The sequence below is a fragment of the Thalassophryne amazonica genome, chromosome 18 (assembly GCF_902500255.1).
Source record: "Thalassophryne amazonica chromosome 18, fThaAma1.1, whole genome shotgun sequence".
Classification (NCBI taxonomy): Eukaryota; Metazoa; Chordata; class Actinopteri; order Batrachoidiformes; family Batrachoididae; genus Thalassophryne; species Thalassophryne amazonica.
The window spans coordinates 5,545,472-5,561,139 of NC_047120.1; the positions used below are offsets into that span (position 1 = coordinate 5,545,472).

The following is a 15,668-nucleotide window of genomic DNA, read 5'->3' on the forward strand; positions in this document are numbered from 1 at the left end:
TACCTCTTTATTTGTGTGAGAATATTTGATCACTACCACTTCATTTGTGTGAGAATATTTGATAACTACCTCTTTATTTGTGTGAGAATATGTGATAGCTACCTCTTTATTAGTGTGAGAACATTTGATAGCTACCTCTATCAAATATTCTTACACTGCATTTGTGTGAGAACATTTGAACACTACCACTTTATTTGTGTGAGAATATTTGATCACTACCACTTCATTTGCGTGAACATATCTGATCACTACGACTTCATTTGTGTGAGAATATTTGATAACTACCTCTTTATTTCTGTGAGAATATGTGATAGCTACCTCTTTTTGTACATGAGAACATTTGAACACTACCACTTTATTTGTGTGAGAATATTTGATCACTACCACTTTATTTGTGTGAGAATATTTGACAACTACCTCTTTATTTGTTTGAGAACATTTGATAGCTACCTCTTTATTTGTGTGAGAACATTTGATAGCTACCTCTTTATTTGTGTGAGAATATTTGATAACTATCTCTTTATTTGTGTGAGAATATTTGATAACTTCCTCTTTATTTGTGTGAGAATATTTGATAACTTCCTCTTTATTTGTGTGAGAATATGTGATAACTACCTCTTTTTGTACATGAGAACATTTGATAACTACCTCTTTATTTGTGTGAGAATATTTGATCACTACCACTTTATTTGTGTGAGAATATTTGACAACTACCTATTTTTGTACATAAGCACATTTGATAACTACCTCTTTATTTGTGTGAGAATATTTGATCACTACCACTTTATTTGTGTGAGAATATTTGATAGCTACCTCTTTATTTGTGTGAGAATACGTGATAACTACCTCTTTTTGTACATGAGCACATTTGATAACTACCTCTTTTGTGTGTGAGAACATTTGATCACTACCACTGCAGTTGTGTAAGAGTATTTGATAACTAGCTCTTCATTTGTGTGAGAATATGTGATAACTACATCTTTTTGTACATGAGAACATTTGATAACTACCTCTTTATTTGTGTAAGATTTTTTGATAGCAACCTCTTTATTTGTGTAAGAATATTTGATAACTACCTCTTTATTTGTGTGAGAATATGTGATAACTACCTCTTTTTGTACATGAGAACATTTGATAACTACCTCTTTATTTGTGTGAGAATATGTGATAACTACCTCTTTTTGTACATGAGAACATTTGATAACTACCTCTTTATTTGTGTAAGAATATTTGATAACTACCTCTTTATTTGTGTGAGAATATGTGATAACTACCTCTTTTTGTACATGAGAAAATTTGATAACTACCTCTTTATTTGTGTGAGAACATTTGATAGCTACCTCTTTATTTGTGTGAGAATATTTGATCACTACCACTTCATTTGTGTGAGAATATTTGATAACTACCTCTTTATTTGTGTGAGAATATGTGATAGCTACCTCTTTATTAGTGTGAGAACATTTGATAGCTACCTCTATCAAATATTCTTACACTGCATTTGTGTGAGAACATTTGAACACTACCACTTTATTTGTGTGAGAATATTTGATCACTACCTCTTTATTTGTGTGAGAACATTTGATAGCTACCTCTTTATTTGTGTGAGAACATTTGATAGCTACCTCTTTATTTGTGTGAGAATATTTGATAACTTCCTCTTTATTTGTGTGAGAATATGTGATAACTACCTCTTTTTGTACATGAGCACATTTGATAACTACCTCTTTTGTGTGTGAGAACATTTGATCACTACCACTGCATTTGTGTGAGAATATTTGATAACTACCTCTTTATTTGTGTGAGAATATGTGATAACTACCTCTTTTTGTACATGAGCACATTTGATAACTACCTCTTTTGTGTGTGAGAACATTTGATCACTACCACTTTATTTGTGTGAGGATATTTGATCATGTTGTAGGTCTTTGGAGCAGGTCTGTGGGTTAATTATGACTGTTTTCACCATCCTTCGCTTCAGTTTATCTGAGCTTTTTCTTGGCTTGCCACTTTGGGCCGTAACGAGTACTGTGCCTGTGGTCTTCCATTTCCTCACTTTGTTCCTCACAGTGGAAAGTGACAGCTGAAATCTCTGAGTTAGCTTCATGTATCCTTCCTGTAAACAATGATGTTGAACAATCTTTGTTTTCAGGTCATTTGAGAGGTGATTAGAGGCTCCCATGTCACCACTCATTAGAAGAGATGCAAAGAGGGGAAACAGTTGTTCTCACTGTGTTTTGTACAGTAAGACTACCTCTAACCTTAAAGGCAATTTGGGGTTCCACGGGGTCCGTCTTAGGCCCCCTGCTTTTCTCCCTTTATATAGTACCCCTTGGGCACATATTGTTGCGTTTTGGGGTTACCTTTCACTGCTATGCTGATGATACTCAGCTATACATGCCGATAATTGCTGGTAATCTCATCCACATAAAATCCTTAGAAGATTGCCTTGCATCAGTGAGAAGCTGGATGTCTAGCAACTTCCTACTTTTAACCTCTGATAAGACTGAAATGATGGTTCTTGGTAAAGTGAGACATAAGCATCAATTTGACCAGTTAATGCTTAGCTGAGGCTCGTGTGTCATACATACAACTGACAAAGTGAGGAGCCTCGGGGTAATTTTTGATCCTACATTGTCCTTTGGCCTCCACATTAGAGATATTACAAGGAGTGCTTTCTTCCACCTGCTAAATATAGCAAAGATTCGTCCCATCCTGTCTATGGCTGATGCTGAGACCCTGATTCATGTGTTTATCTCTTCATGGTTGGACTACTGCAATGTTCTATTTTCTGGTTTACCACAGACCAGCATTAGGGCTCTCCAATTGGTTCAAAATGCTGCTGCGAGACTTTGATATGAAGCAGAAAATTTGACAACATTACACCCATTTTGGCATCTCTTCACTGGCTTCCTGTCCCTGTGAGATCAGATTTTAAGGTTCTGCTACTAGCCTATAAAATTGTTCAAGGACTGGCATCTCCCTACCTCACTGACCTAATTAAACCCTATGTACCGGCCCAGGCTTTGCGTTCTCAAGGTGCAGGACTACTTAGTGTCCCTAGGGTGAATAAAACGTCTGTGGGTCACAGAGTTTTCTCTTATCGTGCACCTGTTCTGTGGAATGATCTCCCTGCATCAATAAAACAGTCAGATTCTGTAGAGACTTTCAAATCCAGACTTAAGACGCACTTATTTTCCGTTTCGTATGGATAGCATACTGGCATAGTATGTTTCTATGCTTTTTACTCTTTTAATTAATTTATTAGTAATTGGAGCGGGCCGTGGCCTCAACTTTATCTAAATTCTGGGTCTTTTAGTGAAGATTAGGGCTAGTGGCCGGTGATCACCTTAGTATTTCTTCTGTTTTTCTTGTTGTTTAATGGTGACAAATTACACTGTATTTGTCTTTCTATTGCTTGATTCTGCTTTTTTTTCTCTCTCTTTGAAGTGCAGCTCCATTCAGAGGTGGGTGTGGTATCTGTTCCAGAAACCGTCCTATGCCAGCAACATTTCCTGTAAGTTCCGTTTGTGAATTGTTCTGTCATTTGTGTTTGTAGCATGACCCAAGCAGAGGGTCACCCCTTTAAGTCTGGTCTGCTTGAGGTTTCTTCCTCAGAGGGAGTTTTTCCTTACCACTGTTGATCTGGGGGTTGGTAAGGTTAGACCGTACTTGTGTGAAGCACCTTGAGGCAACCTTGTTGTGATTTGGCGCTATATAAATGAAAATAAATTAAAATTGAACATTTGCAAATGGCCACCTTAAGTACCCTTTCTCATGTTTGGATTCACTTGTGTAAGGAGGTCAAGGGTCAATGAGCTTACCAAACCAATTTTGTGTTCCAATAATTAGTGCTAAATGTATTCAAATCAATAAAATGACAAGGATGCCCAAATGTATGCACCAATTGTGTTTTAATAATGTTTTAATCATTATTGCACACTTGTAAATACTGTAAATACTAGAAACATCATTTCACTTCTCAAATATCAGTGTGTTCATCTGCTATATGCTATATGAAATATGAAATTTCTGATCCAAACAACCAATGATTTATAAAGGAAAATCATGAAAATTATCAGGGGTGCCCAAACTTTTACATACAACTGTATTGGCTAAATCTGCAATCTGGATCATATGCGTATCAAACTCTATTCATTGAGAGTGTCAGTTTACACATCATTGCCACAAATGAGAGTAATTGAGGCACTTCTGATTGAGATATAATGAAAACAAAACCTATTTGTATTCTCTTTCTTATGAATAGTTTTTAATTTTATTTGTTTTATTCTTTTACTTCCGTTTTTATTTATGTATTTGATTTTTTTTATTCATTTTTAATTATTTATTAAATTTTATGTTGACTTGTTTTATGTAAGGCGCCTTGAGACGGCTTTTGCTGTGATTTGGCGCATTATAAGCTGATTAAATTAATTAATATAATGCAGAATGTACATCAGATGGGCTTTTTATTATTAAATTCAAATGTCCACAAAATCCACAATCCGGATCAGATCTGGAAAAAACTTTACCAGGTGATAGTGAGTGCCAGTCTGCACCTCACTTTCAAATATGAGAGTGACTGGGGCATGTTTGATTCAAATATTATGTAAAATATACATTAAATGGAGTTTTCAATGATAAATTTAAATGGCCACAAAGTCTGTAATCTGGGCCAGATCCGGATCAACCTTTGTCAGTCGATAAAGAATACCATCCTACATGATACTCTCAAATATGAAAGAAATTTGATCTTTTTTGACAGTTCTGAATTTCTGAAAATTCATTCAATGTTAAAAATAGGGATTTTTTCTGTTTTCCAAGATTATTCCTGACTTTGACCTTTGACCTATGACCTTGAAAATTGAATCACTTCTTGCCAATCAGGATTTGAATCTTGCAAAAATTTTATAACGATATATGAAAGCAAACAGGAACAAACAGGTGCGAAAATGTAACATCCTCCAACTTCGTTGGTGGGGGTAATAAAGGCATCAAGGCAACAGAAGGTGTGACCATCTTTGTAGTTCATCTTTGTTCTTGTTTGTATTATGGTTTTGTTGGTGTTATTTTTGCATGTATATTGTGTACGTGAGACTCAGAAAAGAAAAGTCATCCACAGACTGCACAGATCAGCCTTACACACAGTGCACTCAGAGTCACACCACCAATCAGGACGACTTCAGCCTCAAATGAGAGAAAAGCTTCTGCATGAAGCCTCAACAATAGACATTAATAATGCATTAAAACCACACAGTCGCTGATCTGCAGACACTGAAAGCGTCACAGAAATGTCGATGGATGTCGTCATCACACGCAGATATTGTTTACATTCGGAATATTGCTGGGATTGTTTTGAATAATGTTGGGACATTTAAGTCTCCGTCGCTGTCAACATGTTTCCAAACACCCATATCTGTGTTCGTCAAATTCACGAGGATGTGTTCATATTCACAGTGCACGTGCGCATAACAGTGAGGCCAATAACAGACACCAAGACACTGACAGCCACGACACACACACACACACACACACACACACACACACACACACACACACACACACACACACACACACACACACACACACACACACACACACACACAGGGAGCGGAGGCACACCTACCCATATTTCCACATCTACATGCTGTGTGGAAATGAGAGAGAGGACAAAGTTACTGACACATCGTTCTGCACACCAGACACTGTCACGTCACGCAGGCCGATGTGCACACAGTCAAGTTTAACAGCACGCCGTCAAAGAGAACTACAAATAAACACAGGAGTAAAATAAAGGATCTGTTGTGAATATTTATGAAGACTTCAGTTTTTAAAATCCACAACACTCAAGTAAAATAATTCAAATTTTGTCTCAGGTTTTTTTTTCTTCTATCTGTACAGATAAGGAAACATTACTGACATAAACAAACATGCATAGCATTTAGAATTATTGAAATTATTGTTAATGAGTAAAAGTTGGGGTGGTATGGAAAGTATTTCATTTTTTTCACATTTTGTTATGTTAAAGCCTTATTCCAAACTGGAGGAAATTCACTCCCCCCCTGCCAAAAAAAATTCTACTCACAACACCCCATAATGACAACATGAAAAAGTTTTTTGAAATTTTTGCAAATTTCATAAAAATAAAAAATATAAGAAATCACATGTACATAGGTATTCACACGCTTTGCTCAATACTTTGTTGATGCACCAGCAGAAATGTTTCTGTACCCTTCCCTAGATTTGTGCCTCGAGACAATCCTGTCTCGGAGGTGGTCTACAGACAATCCCTTTGACTTCGTGCTTGGTTTCTGCACTGTCAACTGTGGGACCTTATTTGTAAACAGGTGTGTGCATTTCAAAATCATGTCCAATCAACTGAATTTACCAGGTGGACTCCAATTAAGCTGTAGAAACATCTCAAGGATGATCCGTGGAAACAGGATGCACCTGATCTCAATTTTGAGCTTCATGGCAAAGGCTGTGAATACTTATGTACATGTGATTTCTCAGTTGTTGTTTTTTTATTATTTTTTAAAAAACAAAAGTTCCTCAAAGAAACACTGGAGAGGATTTGCATATGTATGCCTGGACGGGGGCTGTGGTTCATGCTTTTGAAGACCTATAATCAGTTTTAAGGCGCAGGCAGGATTACTTTGTCCAGCACCATCCAGCCAAGCTGCAATCATGAGCCAGGCAGATGTGTGGACATGTTCCATGCCAAAGAGGGTTTTCCAGGAGGCGGAGAAGAAAGGCAACACTACGGAGCTGCACTCGTTGCTGCAGAACATGATAAACTGTGAATTCAACGTCAACTCCTTCGTCCCAGAAGGACAGACAGAACTCCACCAGTCTGTCATTCATGGGAACCTGGAGCTGGCAAAACTGAGAAGGGTGGACAACATTCATCTATAGCTACACAGTTGTGCCAGATTTGCATGCATCACCACCACCAACCACTGCAAAGCAACCAAACGCGGTGCTCTTTGCACGCTCAAATCCAAAACGAGGAGCTGCTTTTGCGCAGCGCTCCTTCGAGAAAATTTCAAATAGAATTAAAAAAAAAAAAAAAAAAAAAGAAACAGCCACGCCAACCACTTTTCCCCATAAATGTGGGAGGTGATCCCTGTATGTGTGTTTGTGTCAGTGTGTGTGCGTTTGAAGTCCGGAGCACAGATGGTCCCCTTTTCACCTACCACAGTCTCCTCTTCCTCAGCCTTCCTCAGAGTCAGCCTGTCATCTTTTATTTTCTTGTCTTTTAAACATGTTTCATGTCACAGCCAAACATGGCACATGATGCTCAGCATCACAGTGACAGCCCAGTCAGCTGGCTCTGAGACCCACCGACCTGCAGCACAGCTCACCTGACTGGGCTGATGTGCAGTGCCTGTGATCACGGTATGACGTCCACAATGAGCATGTGAGCACACATCCATTGTCACTCCATCTCATATGTCAGAGGATGTACCTGTATTATCATGTTATCATGGCTGTTAGACCCCGTCCACACGTCCGCAGTGTGCGTTGATGCATCATGGAGATACGCTGAGTTGTACGCTGAGTCGTACAGACATATGGTGTATTCGGTGTCACTGCGCAATGTTCACGTCCAGTGCACATGATGATTGCATTCCAGAAACTTATTTCCTTTGCGCACCTCGAACGGGGAAGGGGGTGGGTCTGGCTCATCTTAGGCACAATCGGACGAGATTAGACTGCTCCGAATGCTGGTGGATTGCCATTTAACATGTCAGTTCATATGCCAGTTGGAATGCCATTCAACCTAGCAGTCACACAGCAGTATGACCACTGTACGAATATTCTTCAGTTCGGATGCAGCACAGCATTAGTGTGCCTGTTCTCTACATTCATGTTGGCTGTGCCAATTTGGCGTATTTCCCTAAGTGCCATAGGAATGCTGTCTGAGGAATTCGAATGCAGCTCCAATGCAGTTCAACTGCAGGCCAAATTGCACAAATGACGTTCGAACGTCCATTCCTATGGTTGCAAGTATGTGGTATGACTGCAACTCGTCCGCCATTCATATGTTTTCCAGCATGAGTGACACACGAATGTGCGGACTGCTGTAGGAATGCAGTTCTAGGCATTCGAGTGCAGTTTGAATGCAGCACGAATTGCACAAATGTCATTCAAATGTCAATTTCTATGGCATTTGTGCAGTTTGTGCTCTAGTGTGACATGGGTATATGAACAGTTGTTCATCAATAGCTGATATAACCACATGAGCCAGGAATTGCTTTTGAAACCTTTGTCAAGCATTACAGTGGAGTTACATTCACAATTTAAGTTAAAACTTTACTCTTGCTTGATACCCTGCCAATACGTCTTAAGAGTGTTTAATGGAATGGTGGGCACAGCTAACCAAAAAGTTAGCTTCGATAACCGCTAATCCGCTATAAAGGTTAGCTTTTATAACGCTAAACTGATAAACTGAAAAAAGTGGAAATTAAAGCTAACCAACTTTTAGTACTGTTAAGCTAGCTACTGATAAGCTAGTTTCAAGTTTAAGCACCACCGAGGTTTGTTGGATTTTACAAATAAATGTGTATTTTTTTTTCATTTGTAAAAAAGGCATTTGCAAAACTGAAAATTCTGTTTGTGAACTGTAATTCACGACCAACATGGGTCGCTATTCACACTCTCATCCAGTAGATGGCAGTGTTCTATGCATTTTCACGAGGGGGGGAGTAATCAAAAGAGACATTTGTATTTCCCATAATGCCTTTTGGCACATGTATCTGTTAAAAGCTCAAAACTTCAGAATTTAGTGCATTCCTTTAAAAGATATATCATGTCTTTTTGCATGTGGAATGTAAGTGACTGTTTTTTTGTTTGTTTGTTTTGTTTTAAATAAATGGACTGCATTTATATAGCGCTTTTCCATCTGCATCAGACGCTCAAAGCGCTTTACAATTATGCCTCACATTCACCCCGATGTCAGGGTGCTGCCATACAAGGCGCTGCCGGGAGCAACAGGGGATTAAAGGCCTTGCCCAAGGGCCCTTAGTAATTTTCCAGCCCAACACCTTAACCACTAGACCATCACCTCCCTTAAATAATAAGGCAACAGCAGCCCGCTCGCTCCGCTCTCTTCTGCTGAGGGAGGACTAAGCTCACAGCCGCCTGACTATTGCAATTCACTATGCCAGCAAAAAAACTTAGCGATTTAGTTTTCTGGTTTTCAAAATTAGCTGAAAAGCTAATCTGCTAACAAAAAAGTTAGCTTTGCTAATTAGCAATTAGTGGAACTGTGCCCACCACTGGTTTAATGGTAATATTACAAAGTGGTAAATGCTTTAATGTCCAAACTTGAATCACCCTGCACTTAATGTGGGACAGCCTGAGCAAACCCAGTGCAACTCCACATATCTTAGGGCAAGCTCCTGTGTACATGCTGTACTCAGCTCAGAATAGCTCTGGGTAATTCTTCTCATGCTCAGTGTGAAAACGTAACAGGGAGCCAAGCCAGCACAGAGCCACCCAAACTGAGCCAGACTCAAGTTCAGGAGTACTTTTCCCAACTGGTGCCAAACCATGCAGACCAGCATGATGACACCCCCCATTCGTTGCCATTAAAATTCTTATGAGTCCTGTCAAACATTACAACCATTCTAAGTCTCATCACCTCCTGATTTTTGGACCTTGGTCTGTTATACTGTCACCAATTTTCAGCCTGATGTTCGTTTTTATTTCTTTACCAAATGACAAACTAAAGCCAGAAAACAGATGTTTGTATGTGTGAACCTTGGGAGTATTCCAATATTTCCAAATGTTGCTCAATCAACAGCATTTTGGAAATATTTTGGGCATTACGTCACCTTCTGGAGTAAGACACTTTACACACATTTGTTGACATAATTCTGTTTCTAGTCAACCAGAAACAGCTTTACAGGAAACACCAACTTAGCAGTCTGGAGATCACAGAAGAGCGCCAGGATTTATGTATGATGGCATCAGAAGAAATTTATCCATGATGTACACAGAAATTATTCTGATCACCTGCTACCTTATAGCTCAGGGCTTTTTTTAAGCAAAGGCTATGGCAGTAAACCTGACAGGAAATCAGGAGAGGCACCCCTCAAGTCATTTGAATGGTGTATCACGTCCCCCTCTCCAGCCAAGCTGATGCCATATGTCATGCTCTTCATTCCAATCAGCAAGGTCAAGAGAAGGATATTCATGAGTGAGCTGCCCAGGTTCTGTTTCTGTGAAGGCTCTCAGTTATCCAGGTGGTTTCCATAGTAGAGAAGCCTGAATCTTCGACTGGACTGGGTTGCTTGACACGAGGACGTTTCGCTTCTTATCACAGAAGCTTCCTCAGCTAAATTTCTTGCTCTGGTAGTCTGACTTCTGTCTTGACTCTTGTAGAGAAGAATAACAGAAGCCTGCAAAAGTTGGAGTTTTAAACCTAACCTAAATCTCTTTGTCTCTTTGATAAACTGCAGAAGTCCCAAAGAACAAAGAGACCAGACAGACAGGAGACGGAGCCAAGAAGAAGAGGAGTGTCTCTCCCTTATTTAGCAGGAGTAGGGGAAAAACTACAGAGGATCTTCAGACAGCACAAAATCCCAGTTTACTTTCAACCTGTTAATACCTTGAGACAGAAATTAGTTCACCCTAAGGACAGGATCCCTACTTACAAACAGAGCAATGTAGTGTATTCTATCAGATGTTTTGAAAACTGTAACAAACACTACATAGGTGAGACTAAGCAGCCGTTGCACAAAAGGCTATACCAGCACCGCAGACAGGGCGCCGGTGGACCTCAGTCTGCAGTTCATCTCCACATTAACTCACTCGATGCCATTGGCTCTTAAACACGTCTTTTCCCATAGTAACGCTCAATGCCAAAGACGCGTCATCGAGCGAATTACGTTTTTTTATGGCGGGGGCAGGGTAATCAGCTGATCTAGCTTGTGTAAAACCCATTCTGTGGGTGGTAGCAGTGTGAGTGTGGGTATGTGATCGTCTAACCTTGTCTCAGAGAATAAAATAAGTCTACGGTTTGTTAGAAAAGTATCAGACCTTTTTATTTTTTTCAAAAACCTGATGGATTTGAATCATGTGTGCTTGCACGAGCCAACCTTGAACCTTCGTGCGCATGCGTGATTTTTTTTCATGCCTGTCGATTGCGTCATTTGCTTGTAAGCAGCCTTTGTGTGAGGATGGGTGTCGTCTCTCGTCGTTTTTTTTCTTTGCAAGGAAATGACAGATCGACTGGAGCAGCACGACTGCATCAAATTTTGCCAGCCACTGGGCGACAGCCAGGTGGAAACCATTCGGAAGATTCAGACGGCTTTCGGTGGCTTTTCAGTCGTGTGGCTATCCGAGAAATTGTGGACGAGGTGGACATGTCACAACATGCCCTGTGAGACTTCAACACAAAGCCGCTTTTGCTCCGCCGTCAGTAGCTTCAGGAAAGAATTTCGTTGCCACTCCTTTTCATGGCCAAATCTTCTGTCACTGTGGAATGTGCTGAAAAAGTGCTGATGTCCACCTCTTCCGCAATTTCTCAGATAGTCACACAACAGTCCCACATCACCACAGGGTTCACTTTGGAAATAATCCGGTCATTTCAGCATGTTGATGGCCGACCAGAGCGCGGCTTGCTCTCCACCGTTGTGCTGACGTCTTTAAACTGGTTGTACTGCTCCTAATCTGAATGGTTTCCACCTGGCTGTCGCCCAGTTTCTGGCAAAATTTGATGCAGACGCACTGCTCCAGTCGTTCCGTATTTTTCCTTGGAATGAAAAAATGCAGAGTGCACGACACATACCTCACACAAAGGCTGCTTACAAGCAAATGACACAATCGACAGGCGTGAAAAAATTCACGCATGCGCACGAAGGTTCAAGGTTGGCTCATGCAAGCACACGTGATTCAAATCCATCAGGTTTTTGAAAAAAATAAAAAGGTCCGATACGCACGAGCCAGAGGGAAAAGATGAGCCACCGAGAGAAGAGACAGACGGAGTCCCTCACCTGACGGTTCGGATTTCAGTTGGCCTGACTCTGACTCATTGGATGATTTTTGGTGCATTATACAATAGGATCACTTTTCATAATGTTTGAGATGTCACTGAAGCAAAAACAATTATAATCAAAGACATTTTCTGCTTGAAATGTTGATTGTCACAAAAAGCCAATTTTCTCAGTTTTTTGTCAGAAATCAGCATTTTTAGTGATACCCACCCATGTTCTGTAGACAATTACTAAAGAATGGAAAGAAGTACAAACAAACATTTTTTTCTGATGATAAAGGAAAGTCTGAAGTTTCTTTTGGTATGTTTGTTGTTGACATGGACATAGAACTCAATTTTCTATGGGTCTTGAAAAAACACTCAAATGCTGAAAAAATCCTGGCACTGGGATGTTCTGAACTTTGAAAATGGCTGGCACTCAATGAATTAAAGACACTAACCACATGTTTGAAGGCAAGGAAGTTAAAATCTTAGTCAGAGAAAAGAAATGGTTTGAGAGAGGAGTGAAGGAAGCATTGTATGTGAAACAGTCGAAACCCAGCCTTAATCGGGGAGAAGGTCTGAGACACACTTTGTCCCCTGTTTACAATGGGGTGCTCAGTCACTAGCCAACAGCAGTCTGCCTCTCGGTAGTAGGGGTCTGGTTAGGTTTAAAACTCCAGCTTTTGCAGGCTTCTGTTATTCTTCTCTACAAGAGTCAAGACAGAAGTCAGACTACCAGAGCAAGAAATTTAGCTGAGGAAGCTTCTGCGATTAGAAGTGAAACGTCCTCGCGTCAAGCAACCCAGTCCAGTCGAGGATTCTCTACTATACCCAGGTTCTCCATACCTCTGCCTGTGCCCTGGAGACACACAATCAATCTCGAGAAGATTGATTGTGCCCTACCATAGATGCACCCTGACTGGATATCCCTTTGTAGAGAACAACACAGCAGAGAAGCAGTCCATGAAAGCACTGGAGTCCTTGGGGCATCAGCAAGCAAGTGATCCAGGTAAATAGGCAGAAGGTCAGAATATACAGTAAAGGCAGTCCACATGTCAAACGTGTCCATGTGGGCTAAGTGTCCAAAGATGGCAAGCAAAACTCAAAAAATATGAGGAGATTAGCAACAGGAAATCAAACATGGAAAAATAGTGAGAATACAAGTATAGGAACTAGACGTTCTGGCACTGGAAAGAGTGACTGTGAGCAGTTAAACAGTATGTAACCCAATAAACAAAGAAATGAGCATGTGTGTGAACCAGACACCAGAGTACCTGTAAGTAGGAAATAAAGTTATAGAAATACTTTAGGAACAGCAGTGTCAAAATAAAGGCCTGAAGGAAGCGATCAAAATGTGAACTGTGATGTTCCAGGAACATCTGATGTGTTCAGTTCAGTGACTGAGACACCATCTATGCCTTGGGTCCTGCATGGCAAACATCCAGGCAGACATCCAGTTCGTCCCTACATGTCTAAACAAATCATCTCTTTGCCACAGGAAGGCAAAGTGTGGGCATCCCCTTGGCCTTCTCCAGCCAGTGGGATCCTTCATACTCAGACACCTATGTGCTGGATCATCCACAGAGAAATGTGGCACTTGGCCAAAATGTCAAAGCTGACATTAACTCACAATGCAGGTGATAGTCCTCATCTTTGACTCACCAAGTAACTACTTGTTTGACAGAAAGTCATTCCAGTGGTACCCAAGAATCCTCTGAAGCAACCTACTACCAAAAACATCCAAACTGTAATTAAGAATAAATTTGCAATAAACATTTACTAAACCAAGTAACCTCTGAAGCTGCTTCTGTGTGTCCGGTGTGGGTCACTGCGAGAACTTTAGCTGGATCCACTTAGATCTTTCCAGGAGAGACTACAAACTCAAGAAGGAAACAGATGAGCAGTGAAAGTCACACTTCTCTGTTTTTACCAAAATCTGGTTCTTCAATTACTTCTGGAGGACTTAGCTGACATGACCCACATGTTCATCCTCATTCATGGAGAAAATCAGAATATCATCTAAGTAGACAAAAACAAAGATGTAAGTGAATCACAAATTACACACATCACGAGGCACCAACCGGGGCCAAATGTTTTACCCGGGCCGAGCTGAGGGTTCGGGTTAGGGTTAGGGTTAGCCGCAGGTCCAGTCCAGACCTGGGGCCAACTTCTCCTGTGTGCCTACAGGAAGGTGCTTCTTGTTCAAACCTTCCATCATCGTATTTGTGTCACTGCACCAAAAACAGGTGATGCTTCCTGGAAGCACAGGAACTCCTCGTGCTTTCTGCCCCAAATCAGAGAGGAATAGTTTGAACACAGGCCTGAAAATGTGCTGAAATAAAAAGTAGATTTCCACCTCAAAATATTATTTCAAAAATGAAATGCAGGTTTTTAAAAAGTGGGCAGCACGGTGGCTTAGTGGTTAGCACTGTTGCCTCACAGCAAGAAGGTCATGGGTTCAATTCCCACCTGTGGCCTTTCTGTGTGGAGTTTGCATGTTCTCCCCGTGTTTGTATGGTTTTCCTTTGGGTGCTCCAGTTTCCTCCCACATCCAAAGATATGCGGGTTAGGTGGACTGGAATCTTTAAATTGTCCATAGGTGTGCGAGTGTGTGTGACTGTGTTTGTTTGTCTATATGTGGCCCTGTGACAGACTGGCGTCCTGTCCTGGGTGAACCCCGCCTCATGCTCTATGACTGCTGGGATAGGCTCCAGCCCCCCCCCCCGCGACCCTTAATTGGACTAAGTGGTTGAAGATGAGTGTGTGTGTTTTTAAAAAGTACTGGCTCCTGTTTAAGGAACTGTTTTTTACCTATGTGCATAACGCCCACAGATGACAGTGGAAGACGCCTTCAGCGCTGACATCGATGACTTCCTTTGTGTGTGCACACACAGTGCGCAGGAGATGTTCAGAGGTGGTCACATAATCAGCATTTATTGTGCAGAAAACCACAGAAAGAGTCTCTGAAGACTGAACTGCAACTGAATAAGCAACTGAAGCCATTCTAATATTTCTGAAACATGAAAGATGTGCAGAAAGGATTTCTGTGACGTGACTTTTGTTCCGGGTCCACGGAGGGCTCACTGAGCCCCTTCTGTTTTATAGACTGCAGGTCTGTATTTATTCTAGCGCATAACATCGTCTCACAACGGTGTTCAACTGCAAAAAGTATCAATGGAATTCGAGTTCAAACACTGAGAAACACACGGTGCACAGGAAAACCAGGTCACACAATCATAGCGGGAATGATAAGACGCTAAACTCCTCAACCCGCCGTTATAAACCTGACGGGGAAAAAACCATGTGCCTGTGTATGTGGAATTTATCAACTTGTTAATGTGAATAAATTTACACACACCTCAGAATATACAGAGACATGACCCCTAGTGGTGGAAAAGACAAACTGCAGCTAAAATACTGTCCCTCAAATAAAGAAGCAACCAACACACCCAACACCTCATCATAAACGATGAACAACACATGAATAATGTGTTCATGTGTTCTTGTTATAACCACATAAGTAACTTTAGGTTAATGGAATAATAACGTCTCTCACACACACGGTGGACGTGACATTTAGAGGTAAATGAGTTAAACCTGTTCCGATGCTCCTGTTGGTCTTGGATCACCACAGTGGATCATCTGTTTCCAACTCACCTGATCAACTGGATCTCTGATTTTCATGAGC

General features: G+C 40.8%; 1 protein-coding gene across 3 annotated transcripts in view; it reads right to left on the minus strand.

Annotated features, from left to right (window-relative positions):
• ryr2a (ryanodine receptor 2a (cardiac)) overlaps nt 1–15,668 on the minus strand; it is a 723,597-nt gene that overhangs the window by 679,217 nt on the left and 28,712 nt on the right. For all 3 annotated transcript variants that reach the window (XM_034193918.1, XM_034193917.1, XM_034193919.1), the window contains exon 3: nt 5,624–5,644. In XM_034193918.1, coding sequence (XP_034049809.1) covers nt 5,624–5,644 — 21 coding nt within the window. The remainder of the gene's footprint in view (nt 1–5,623; nt 5,645–15,668) is intronic.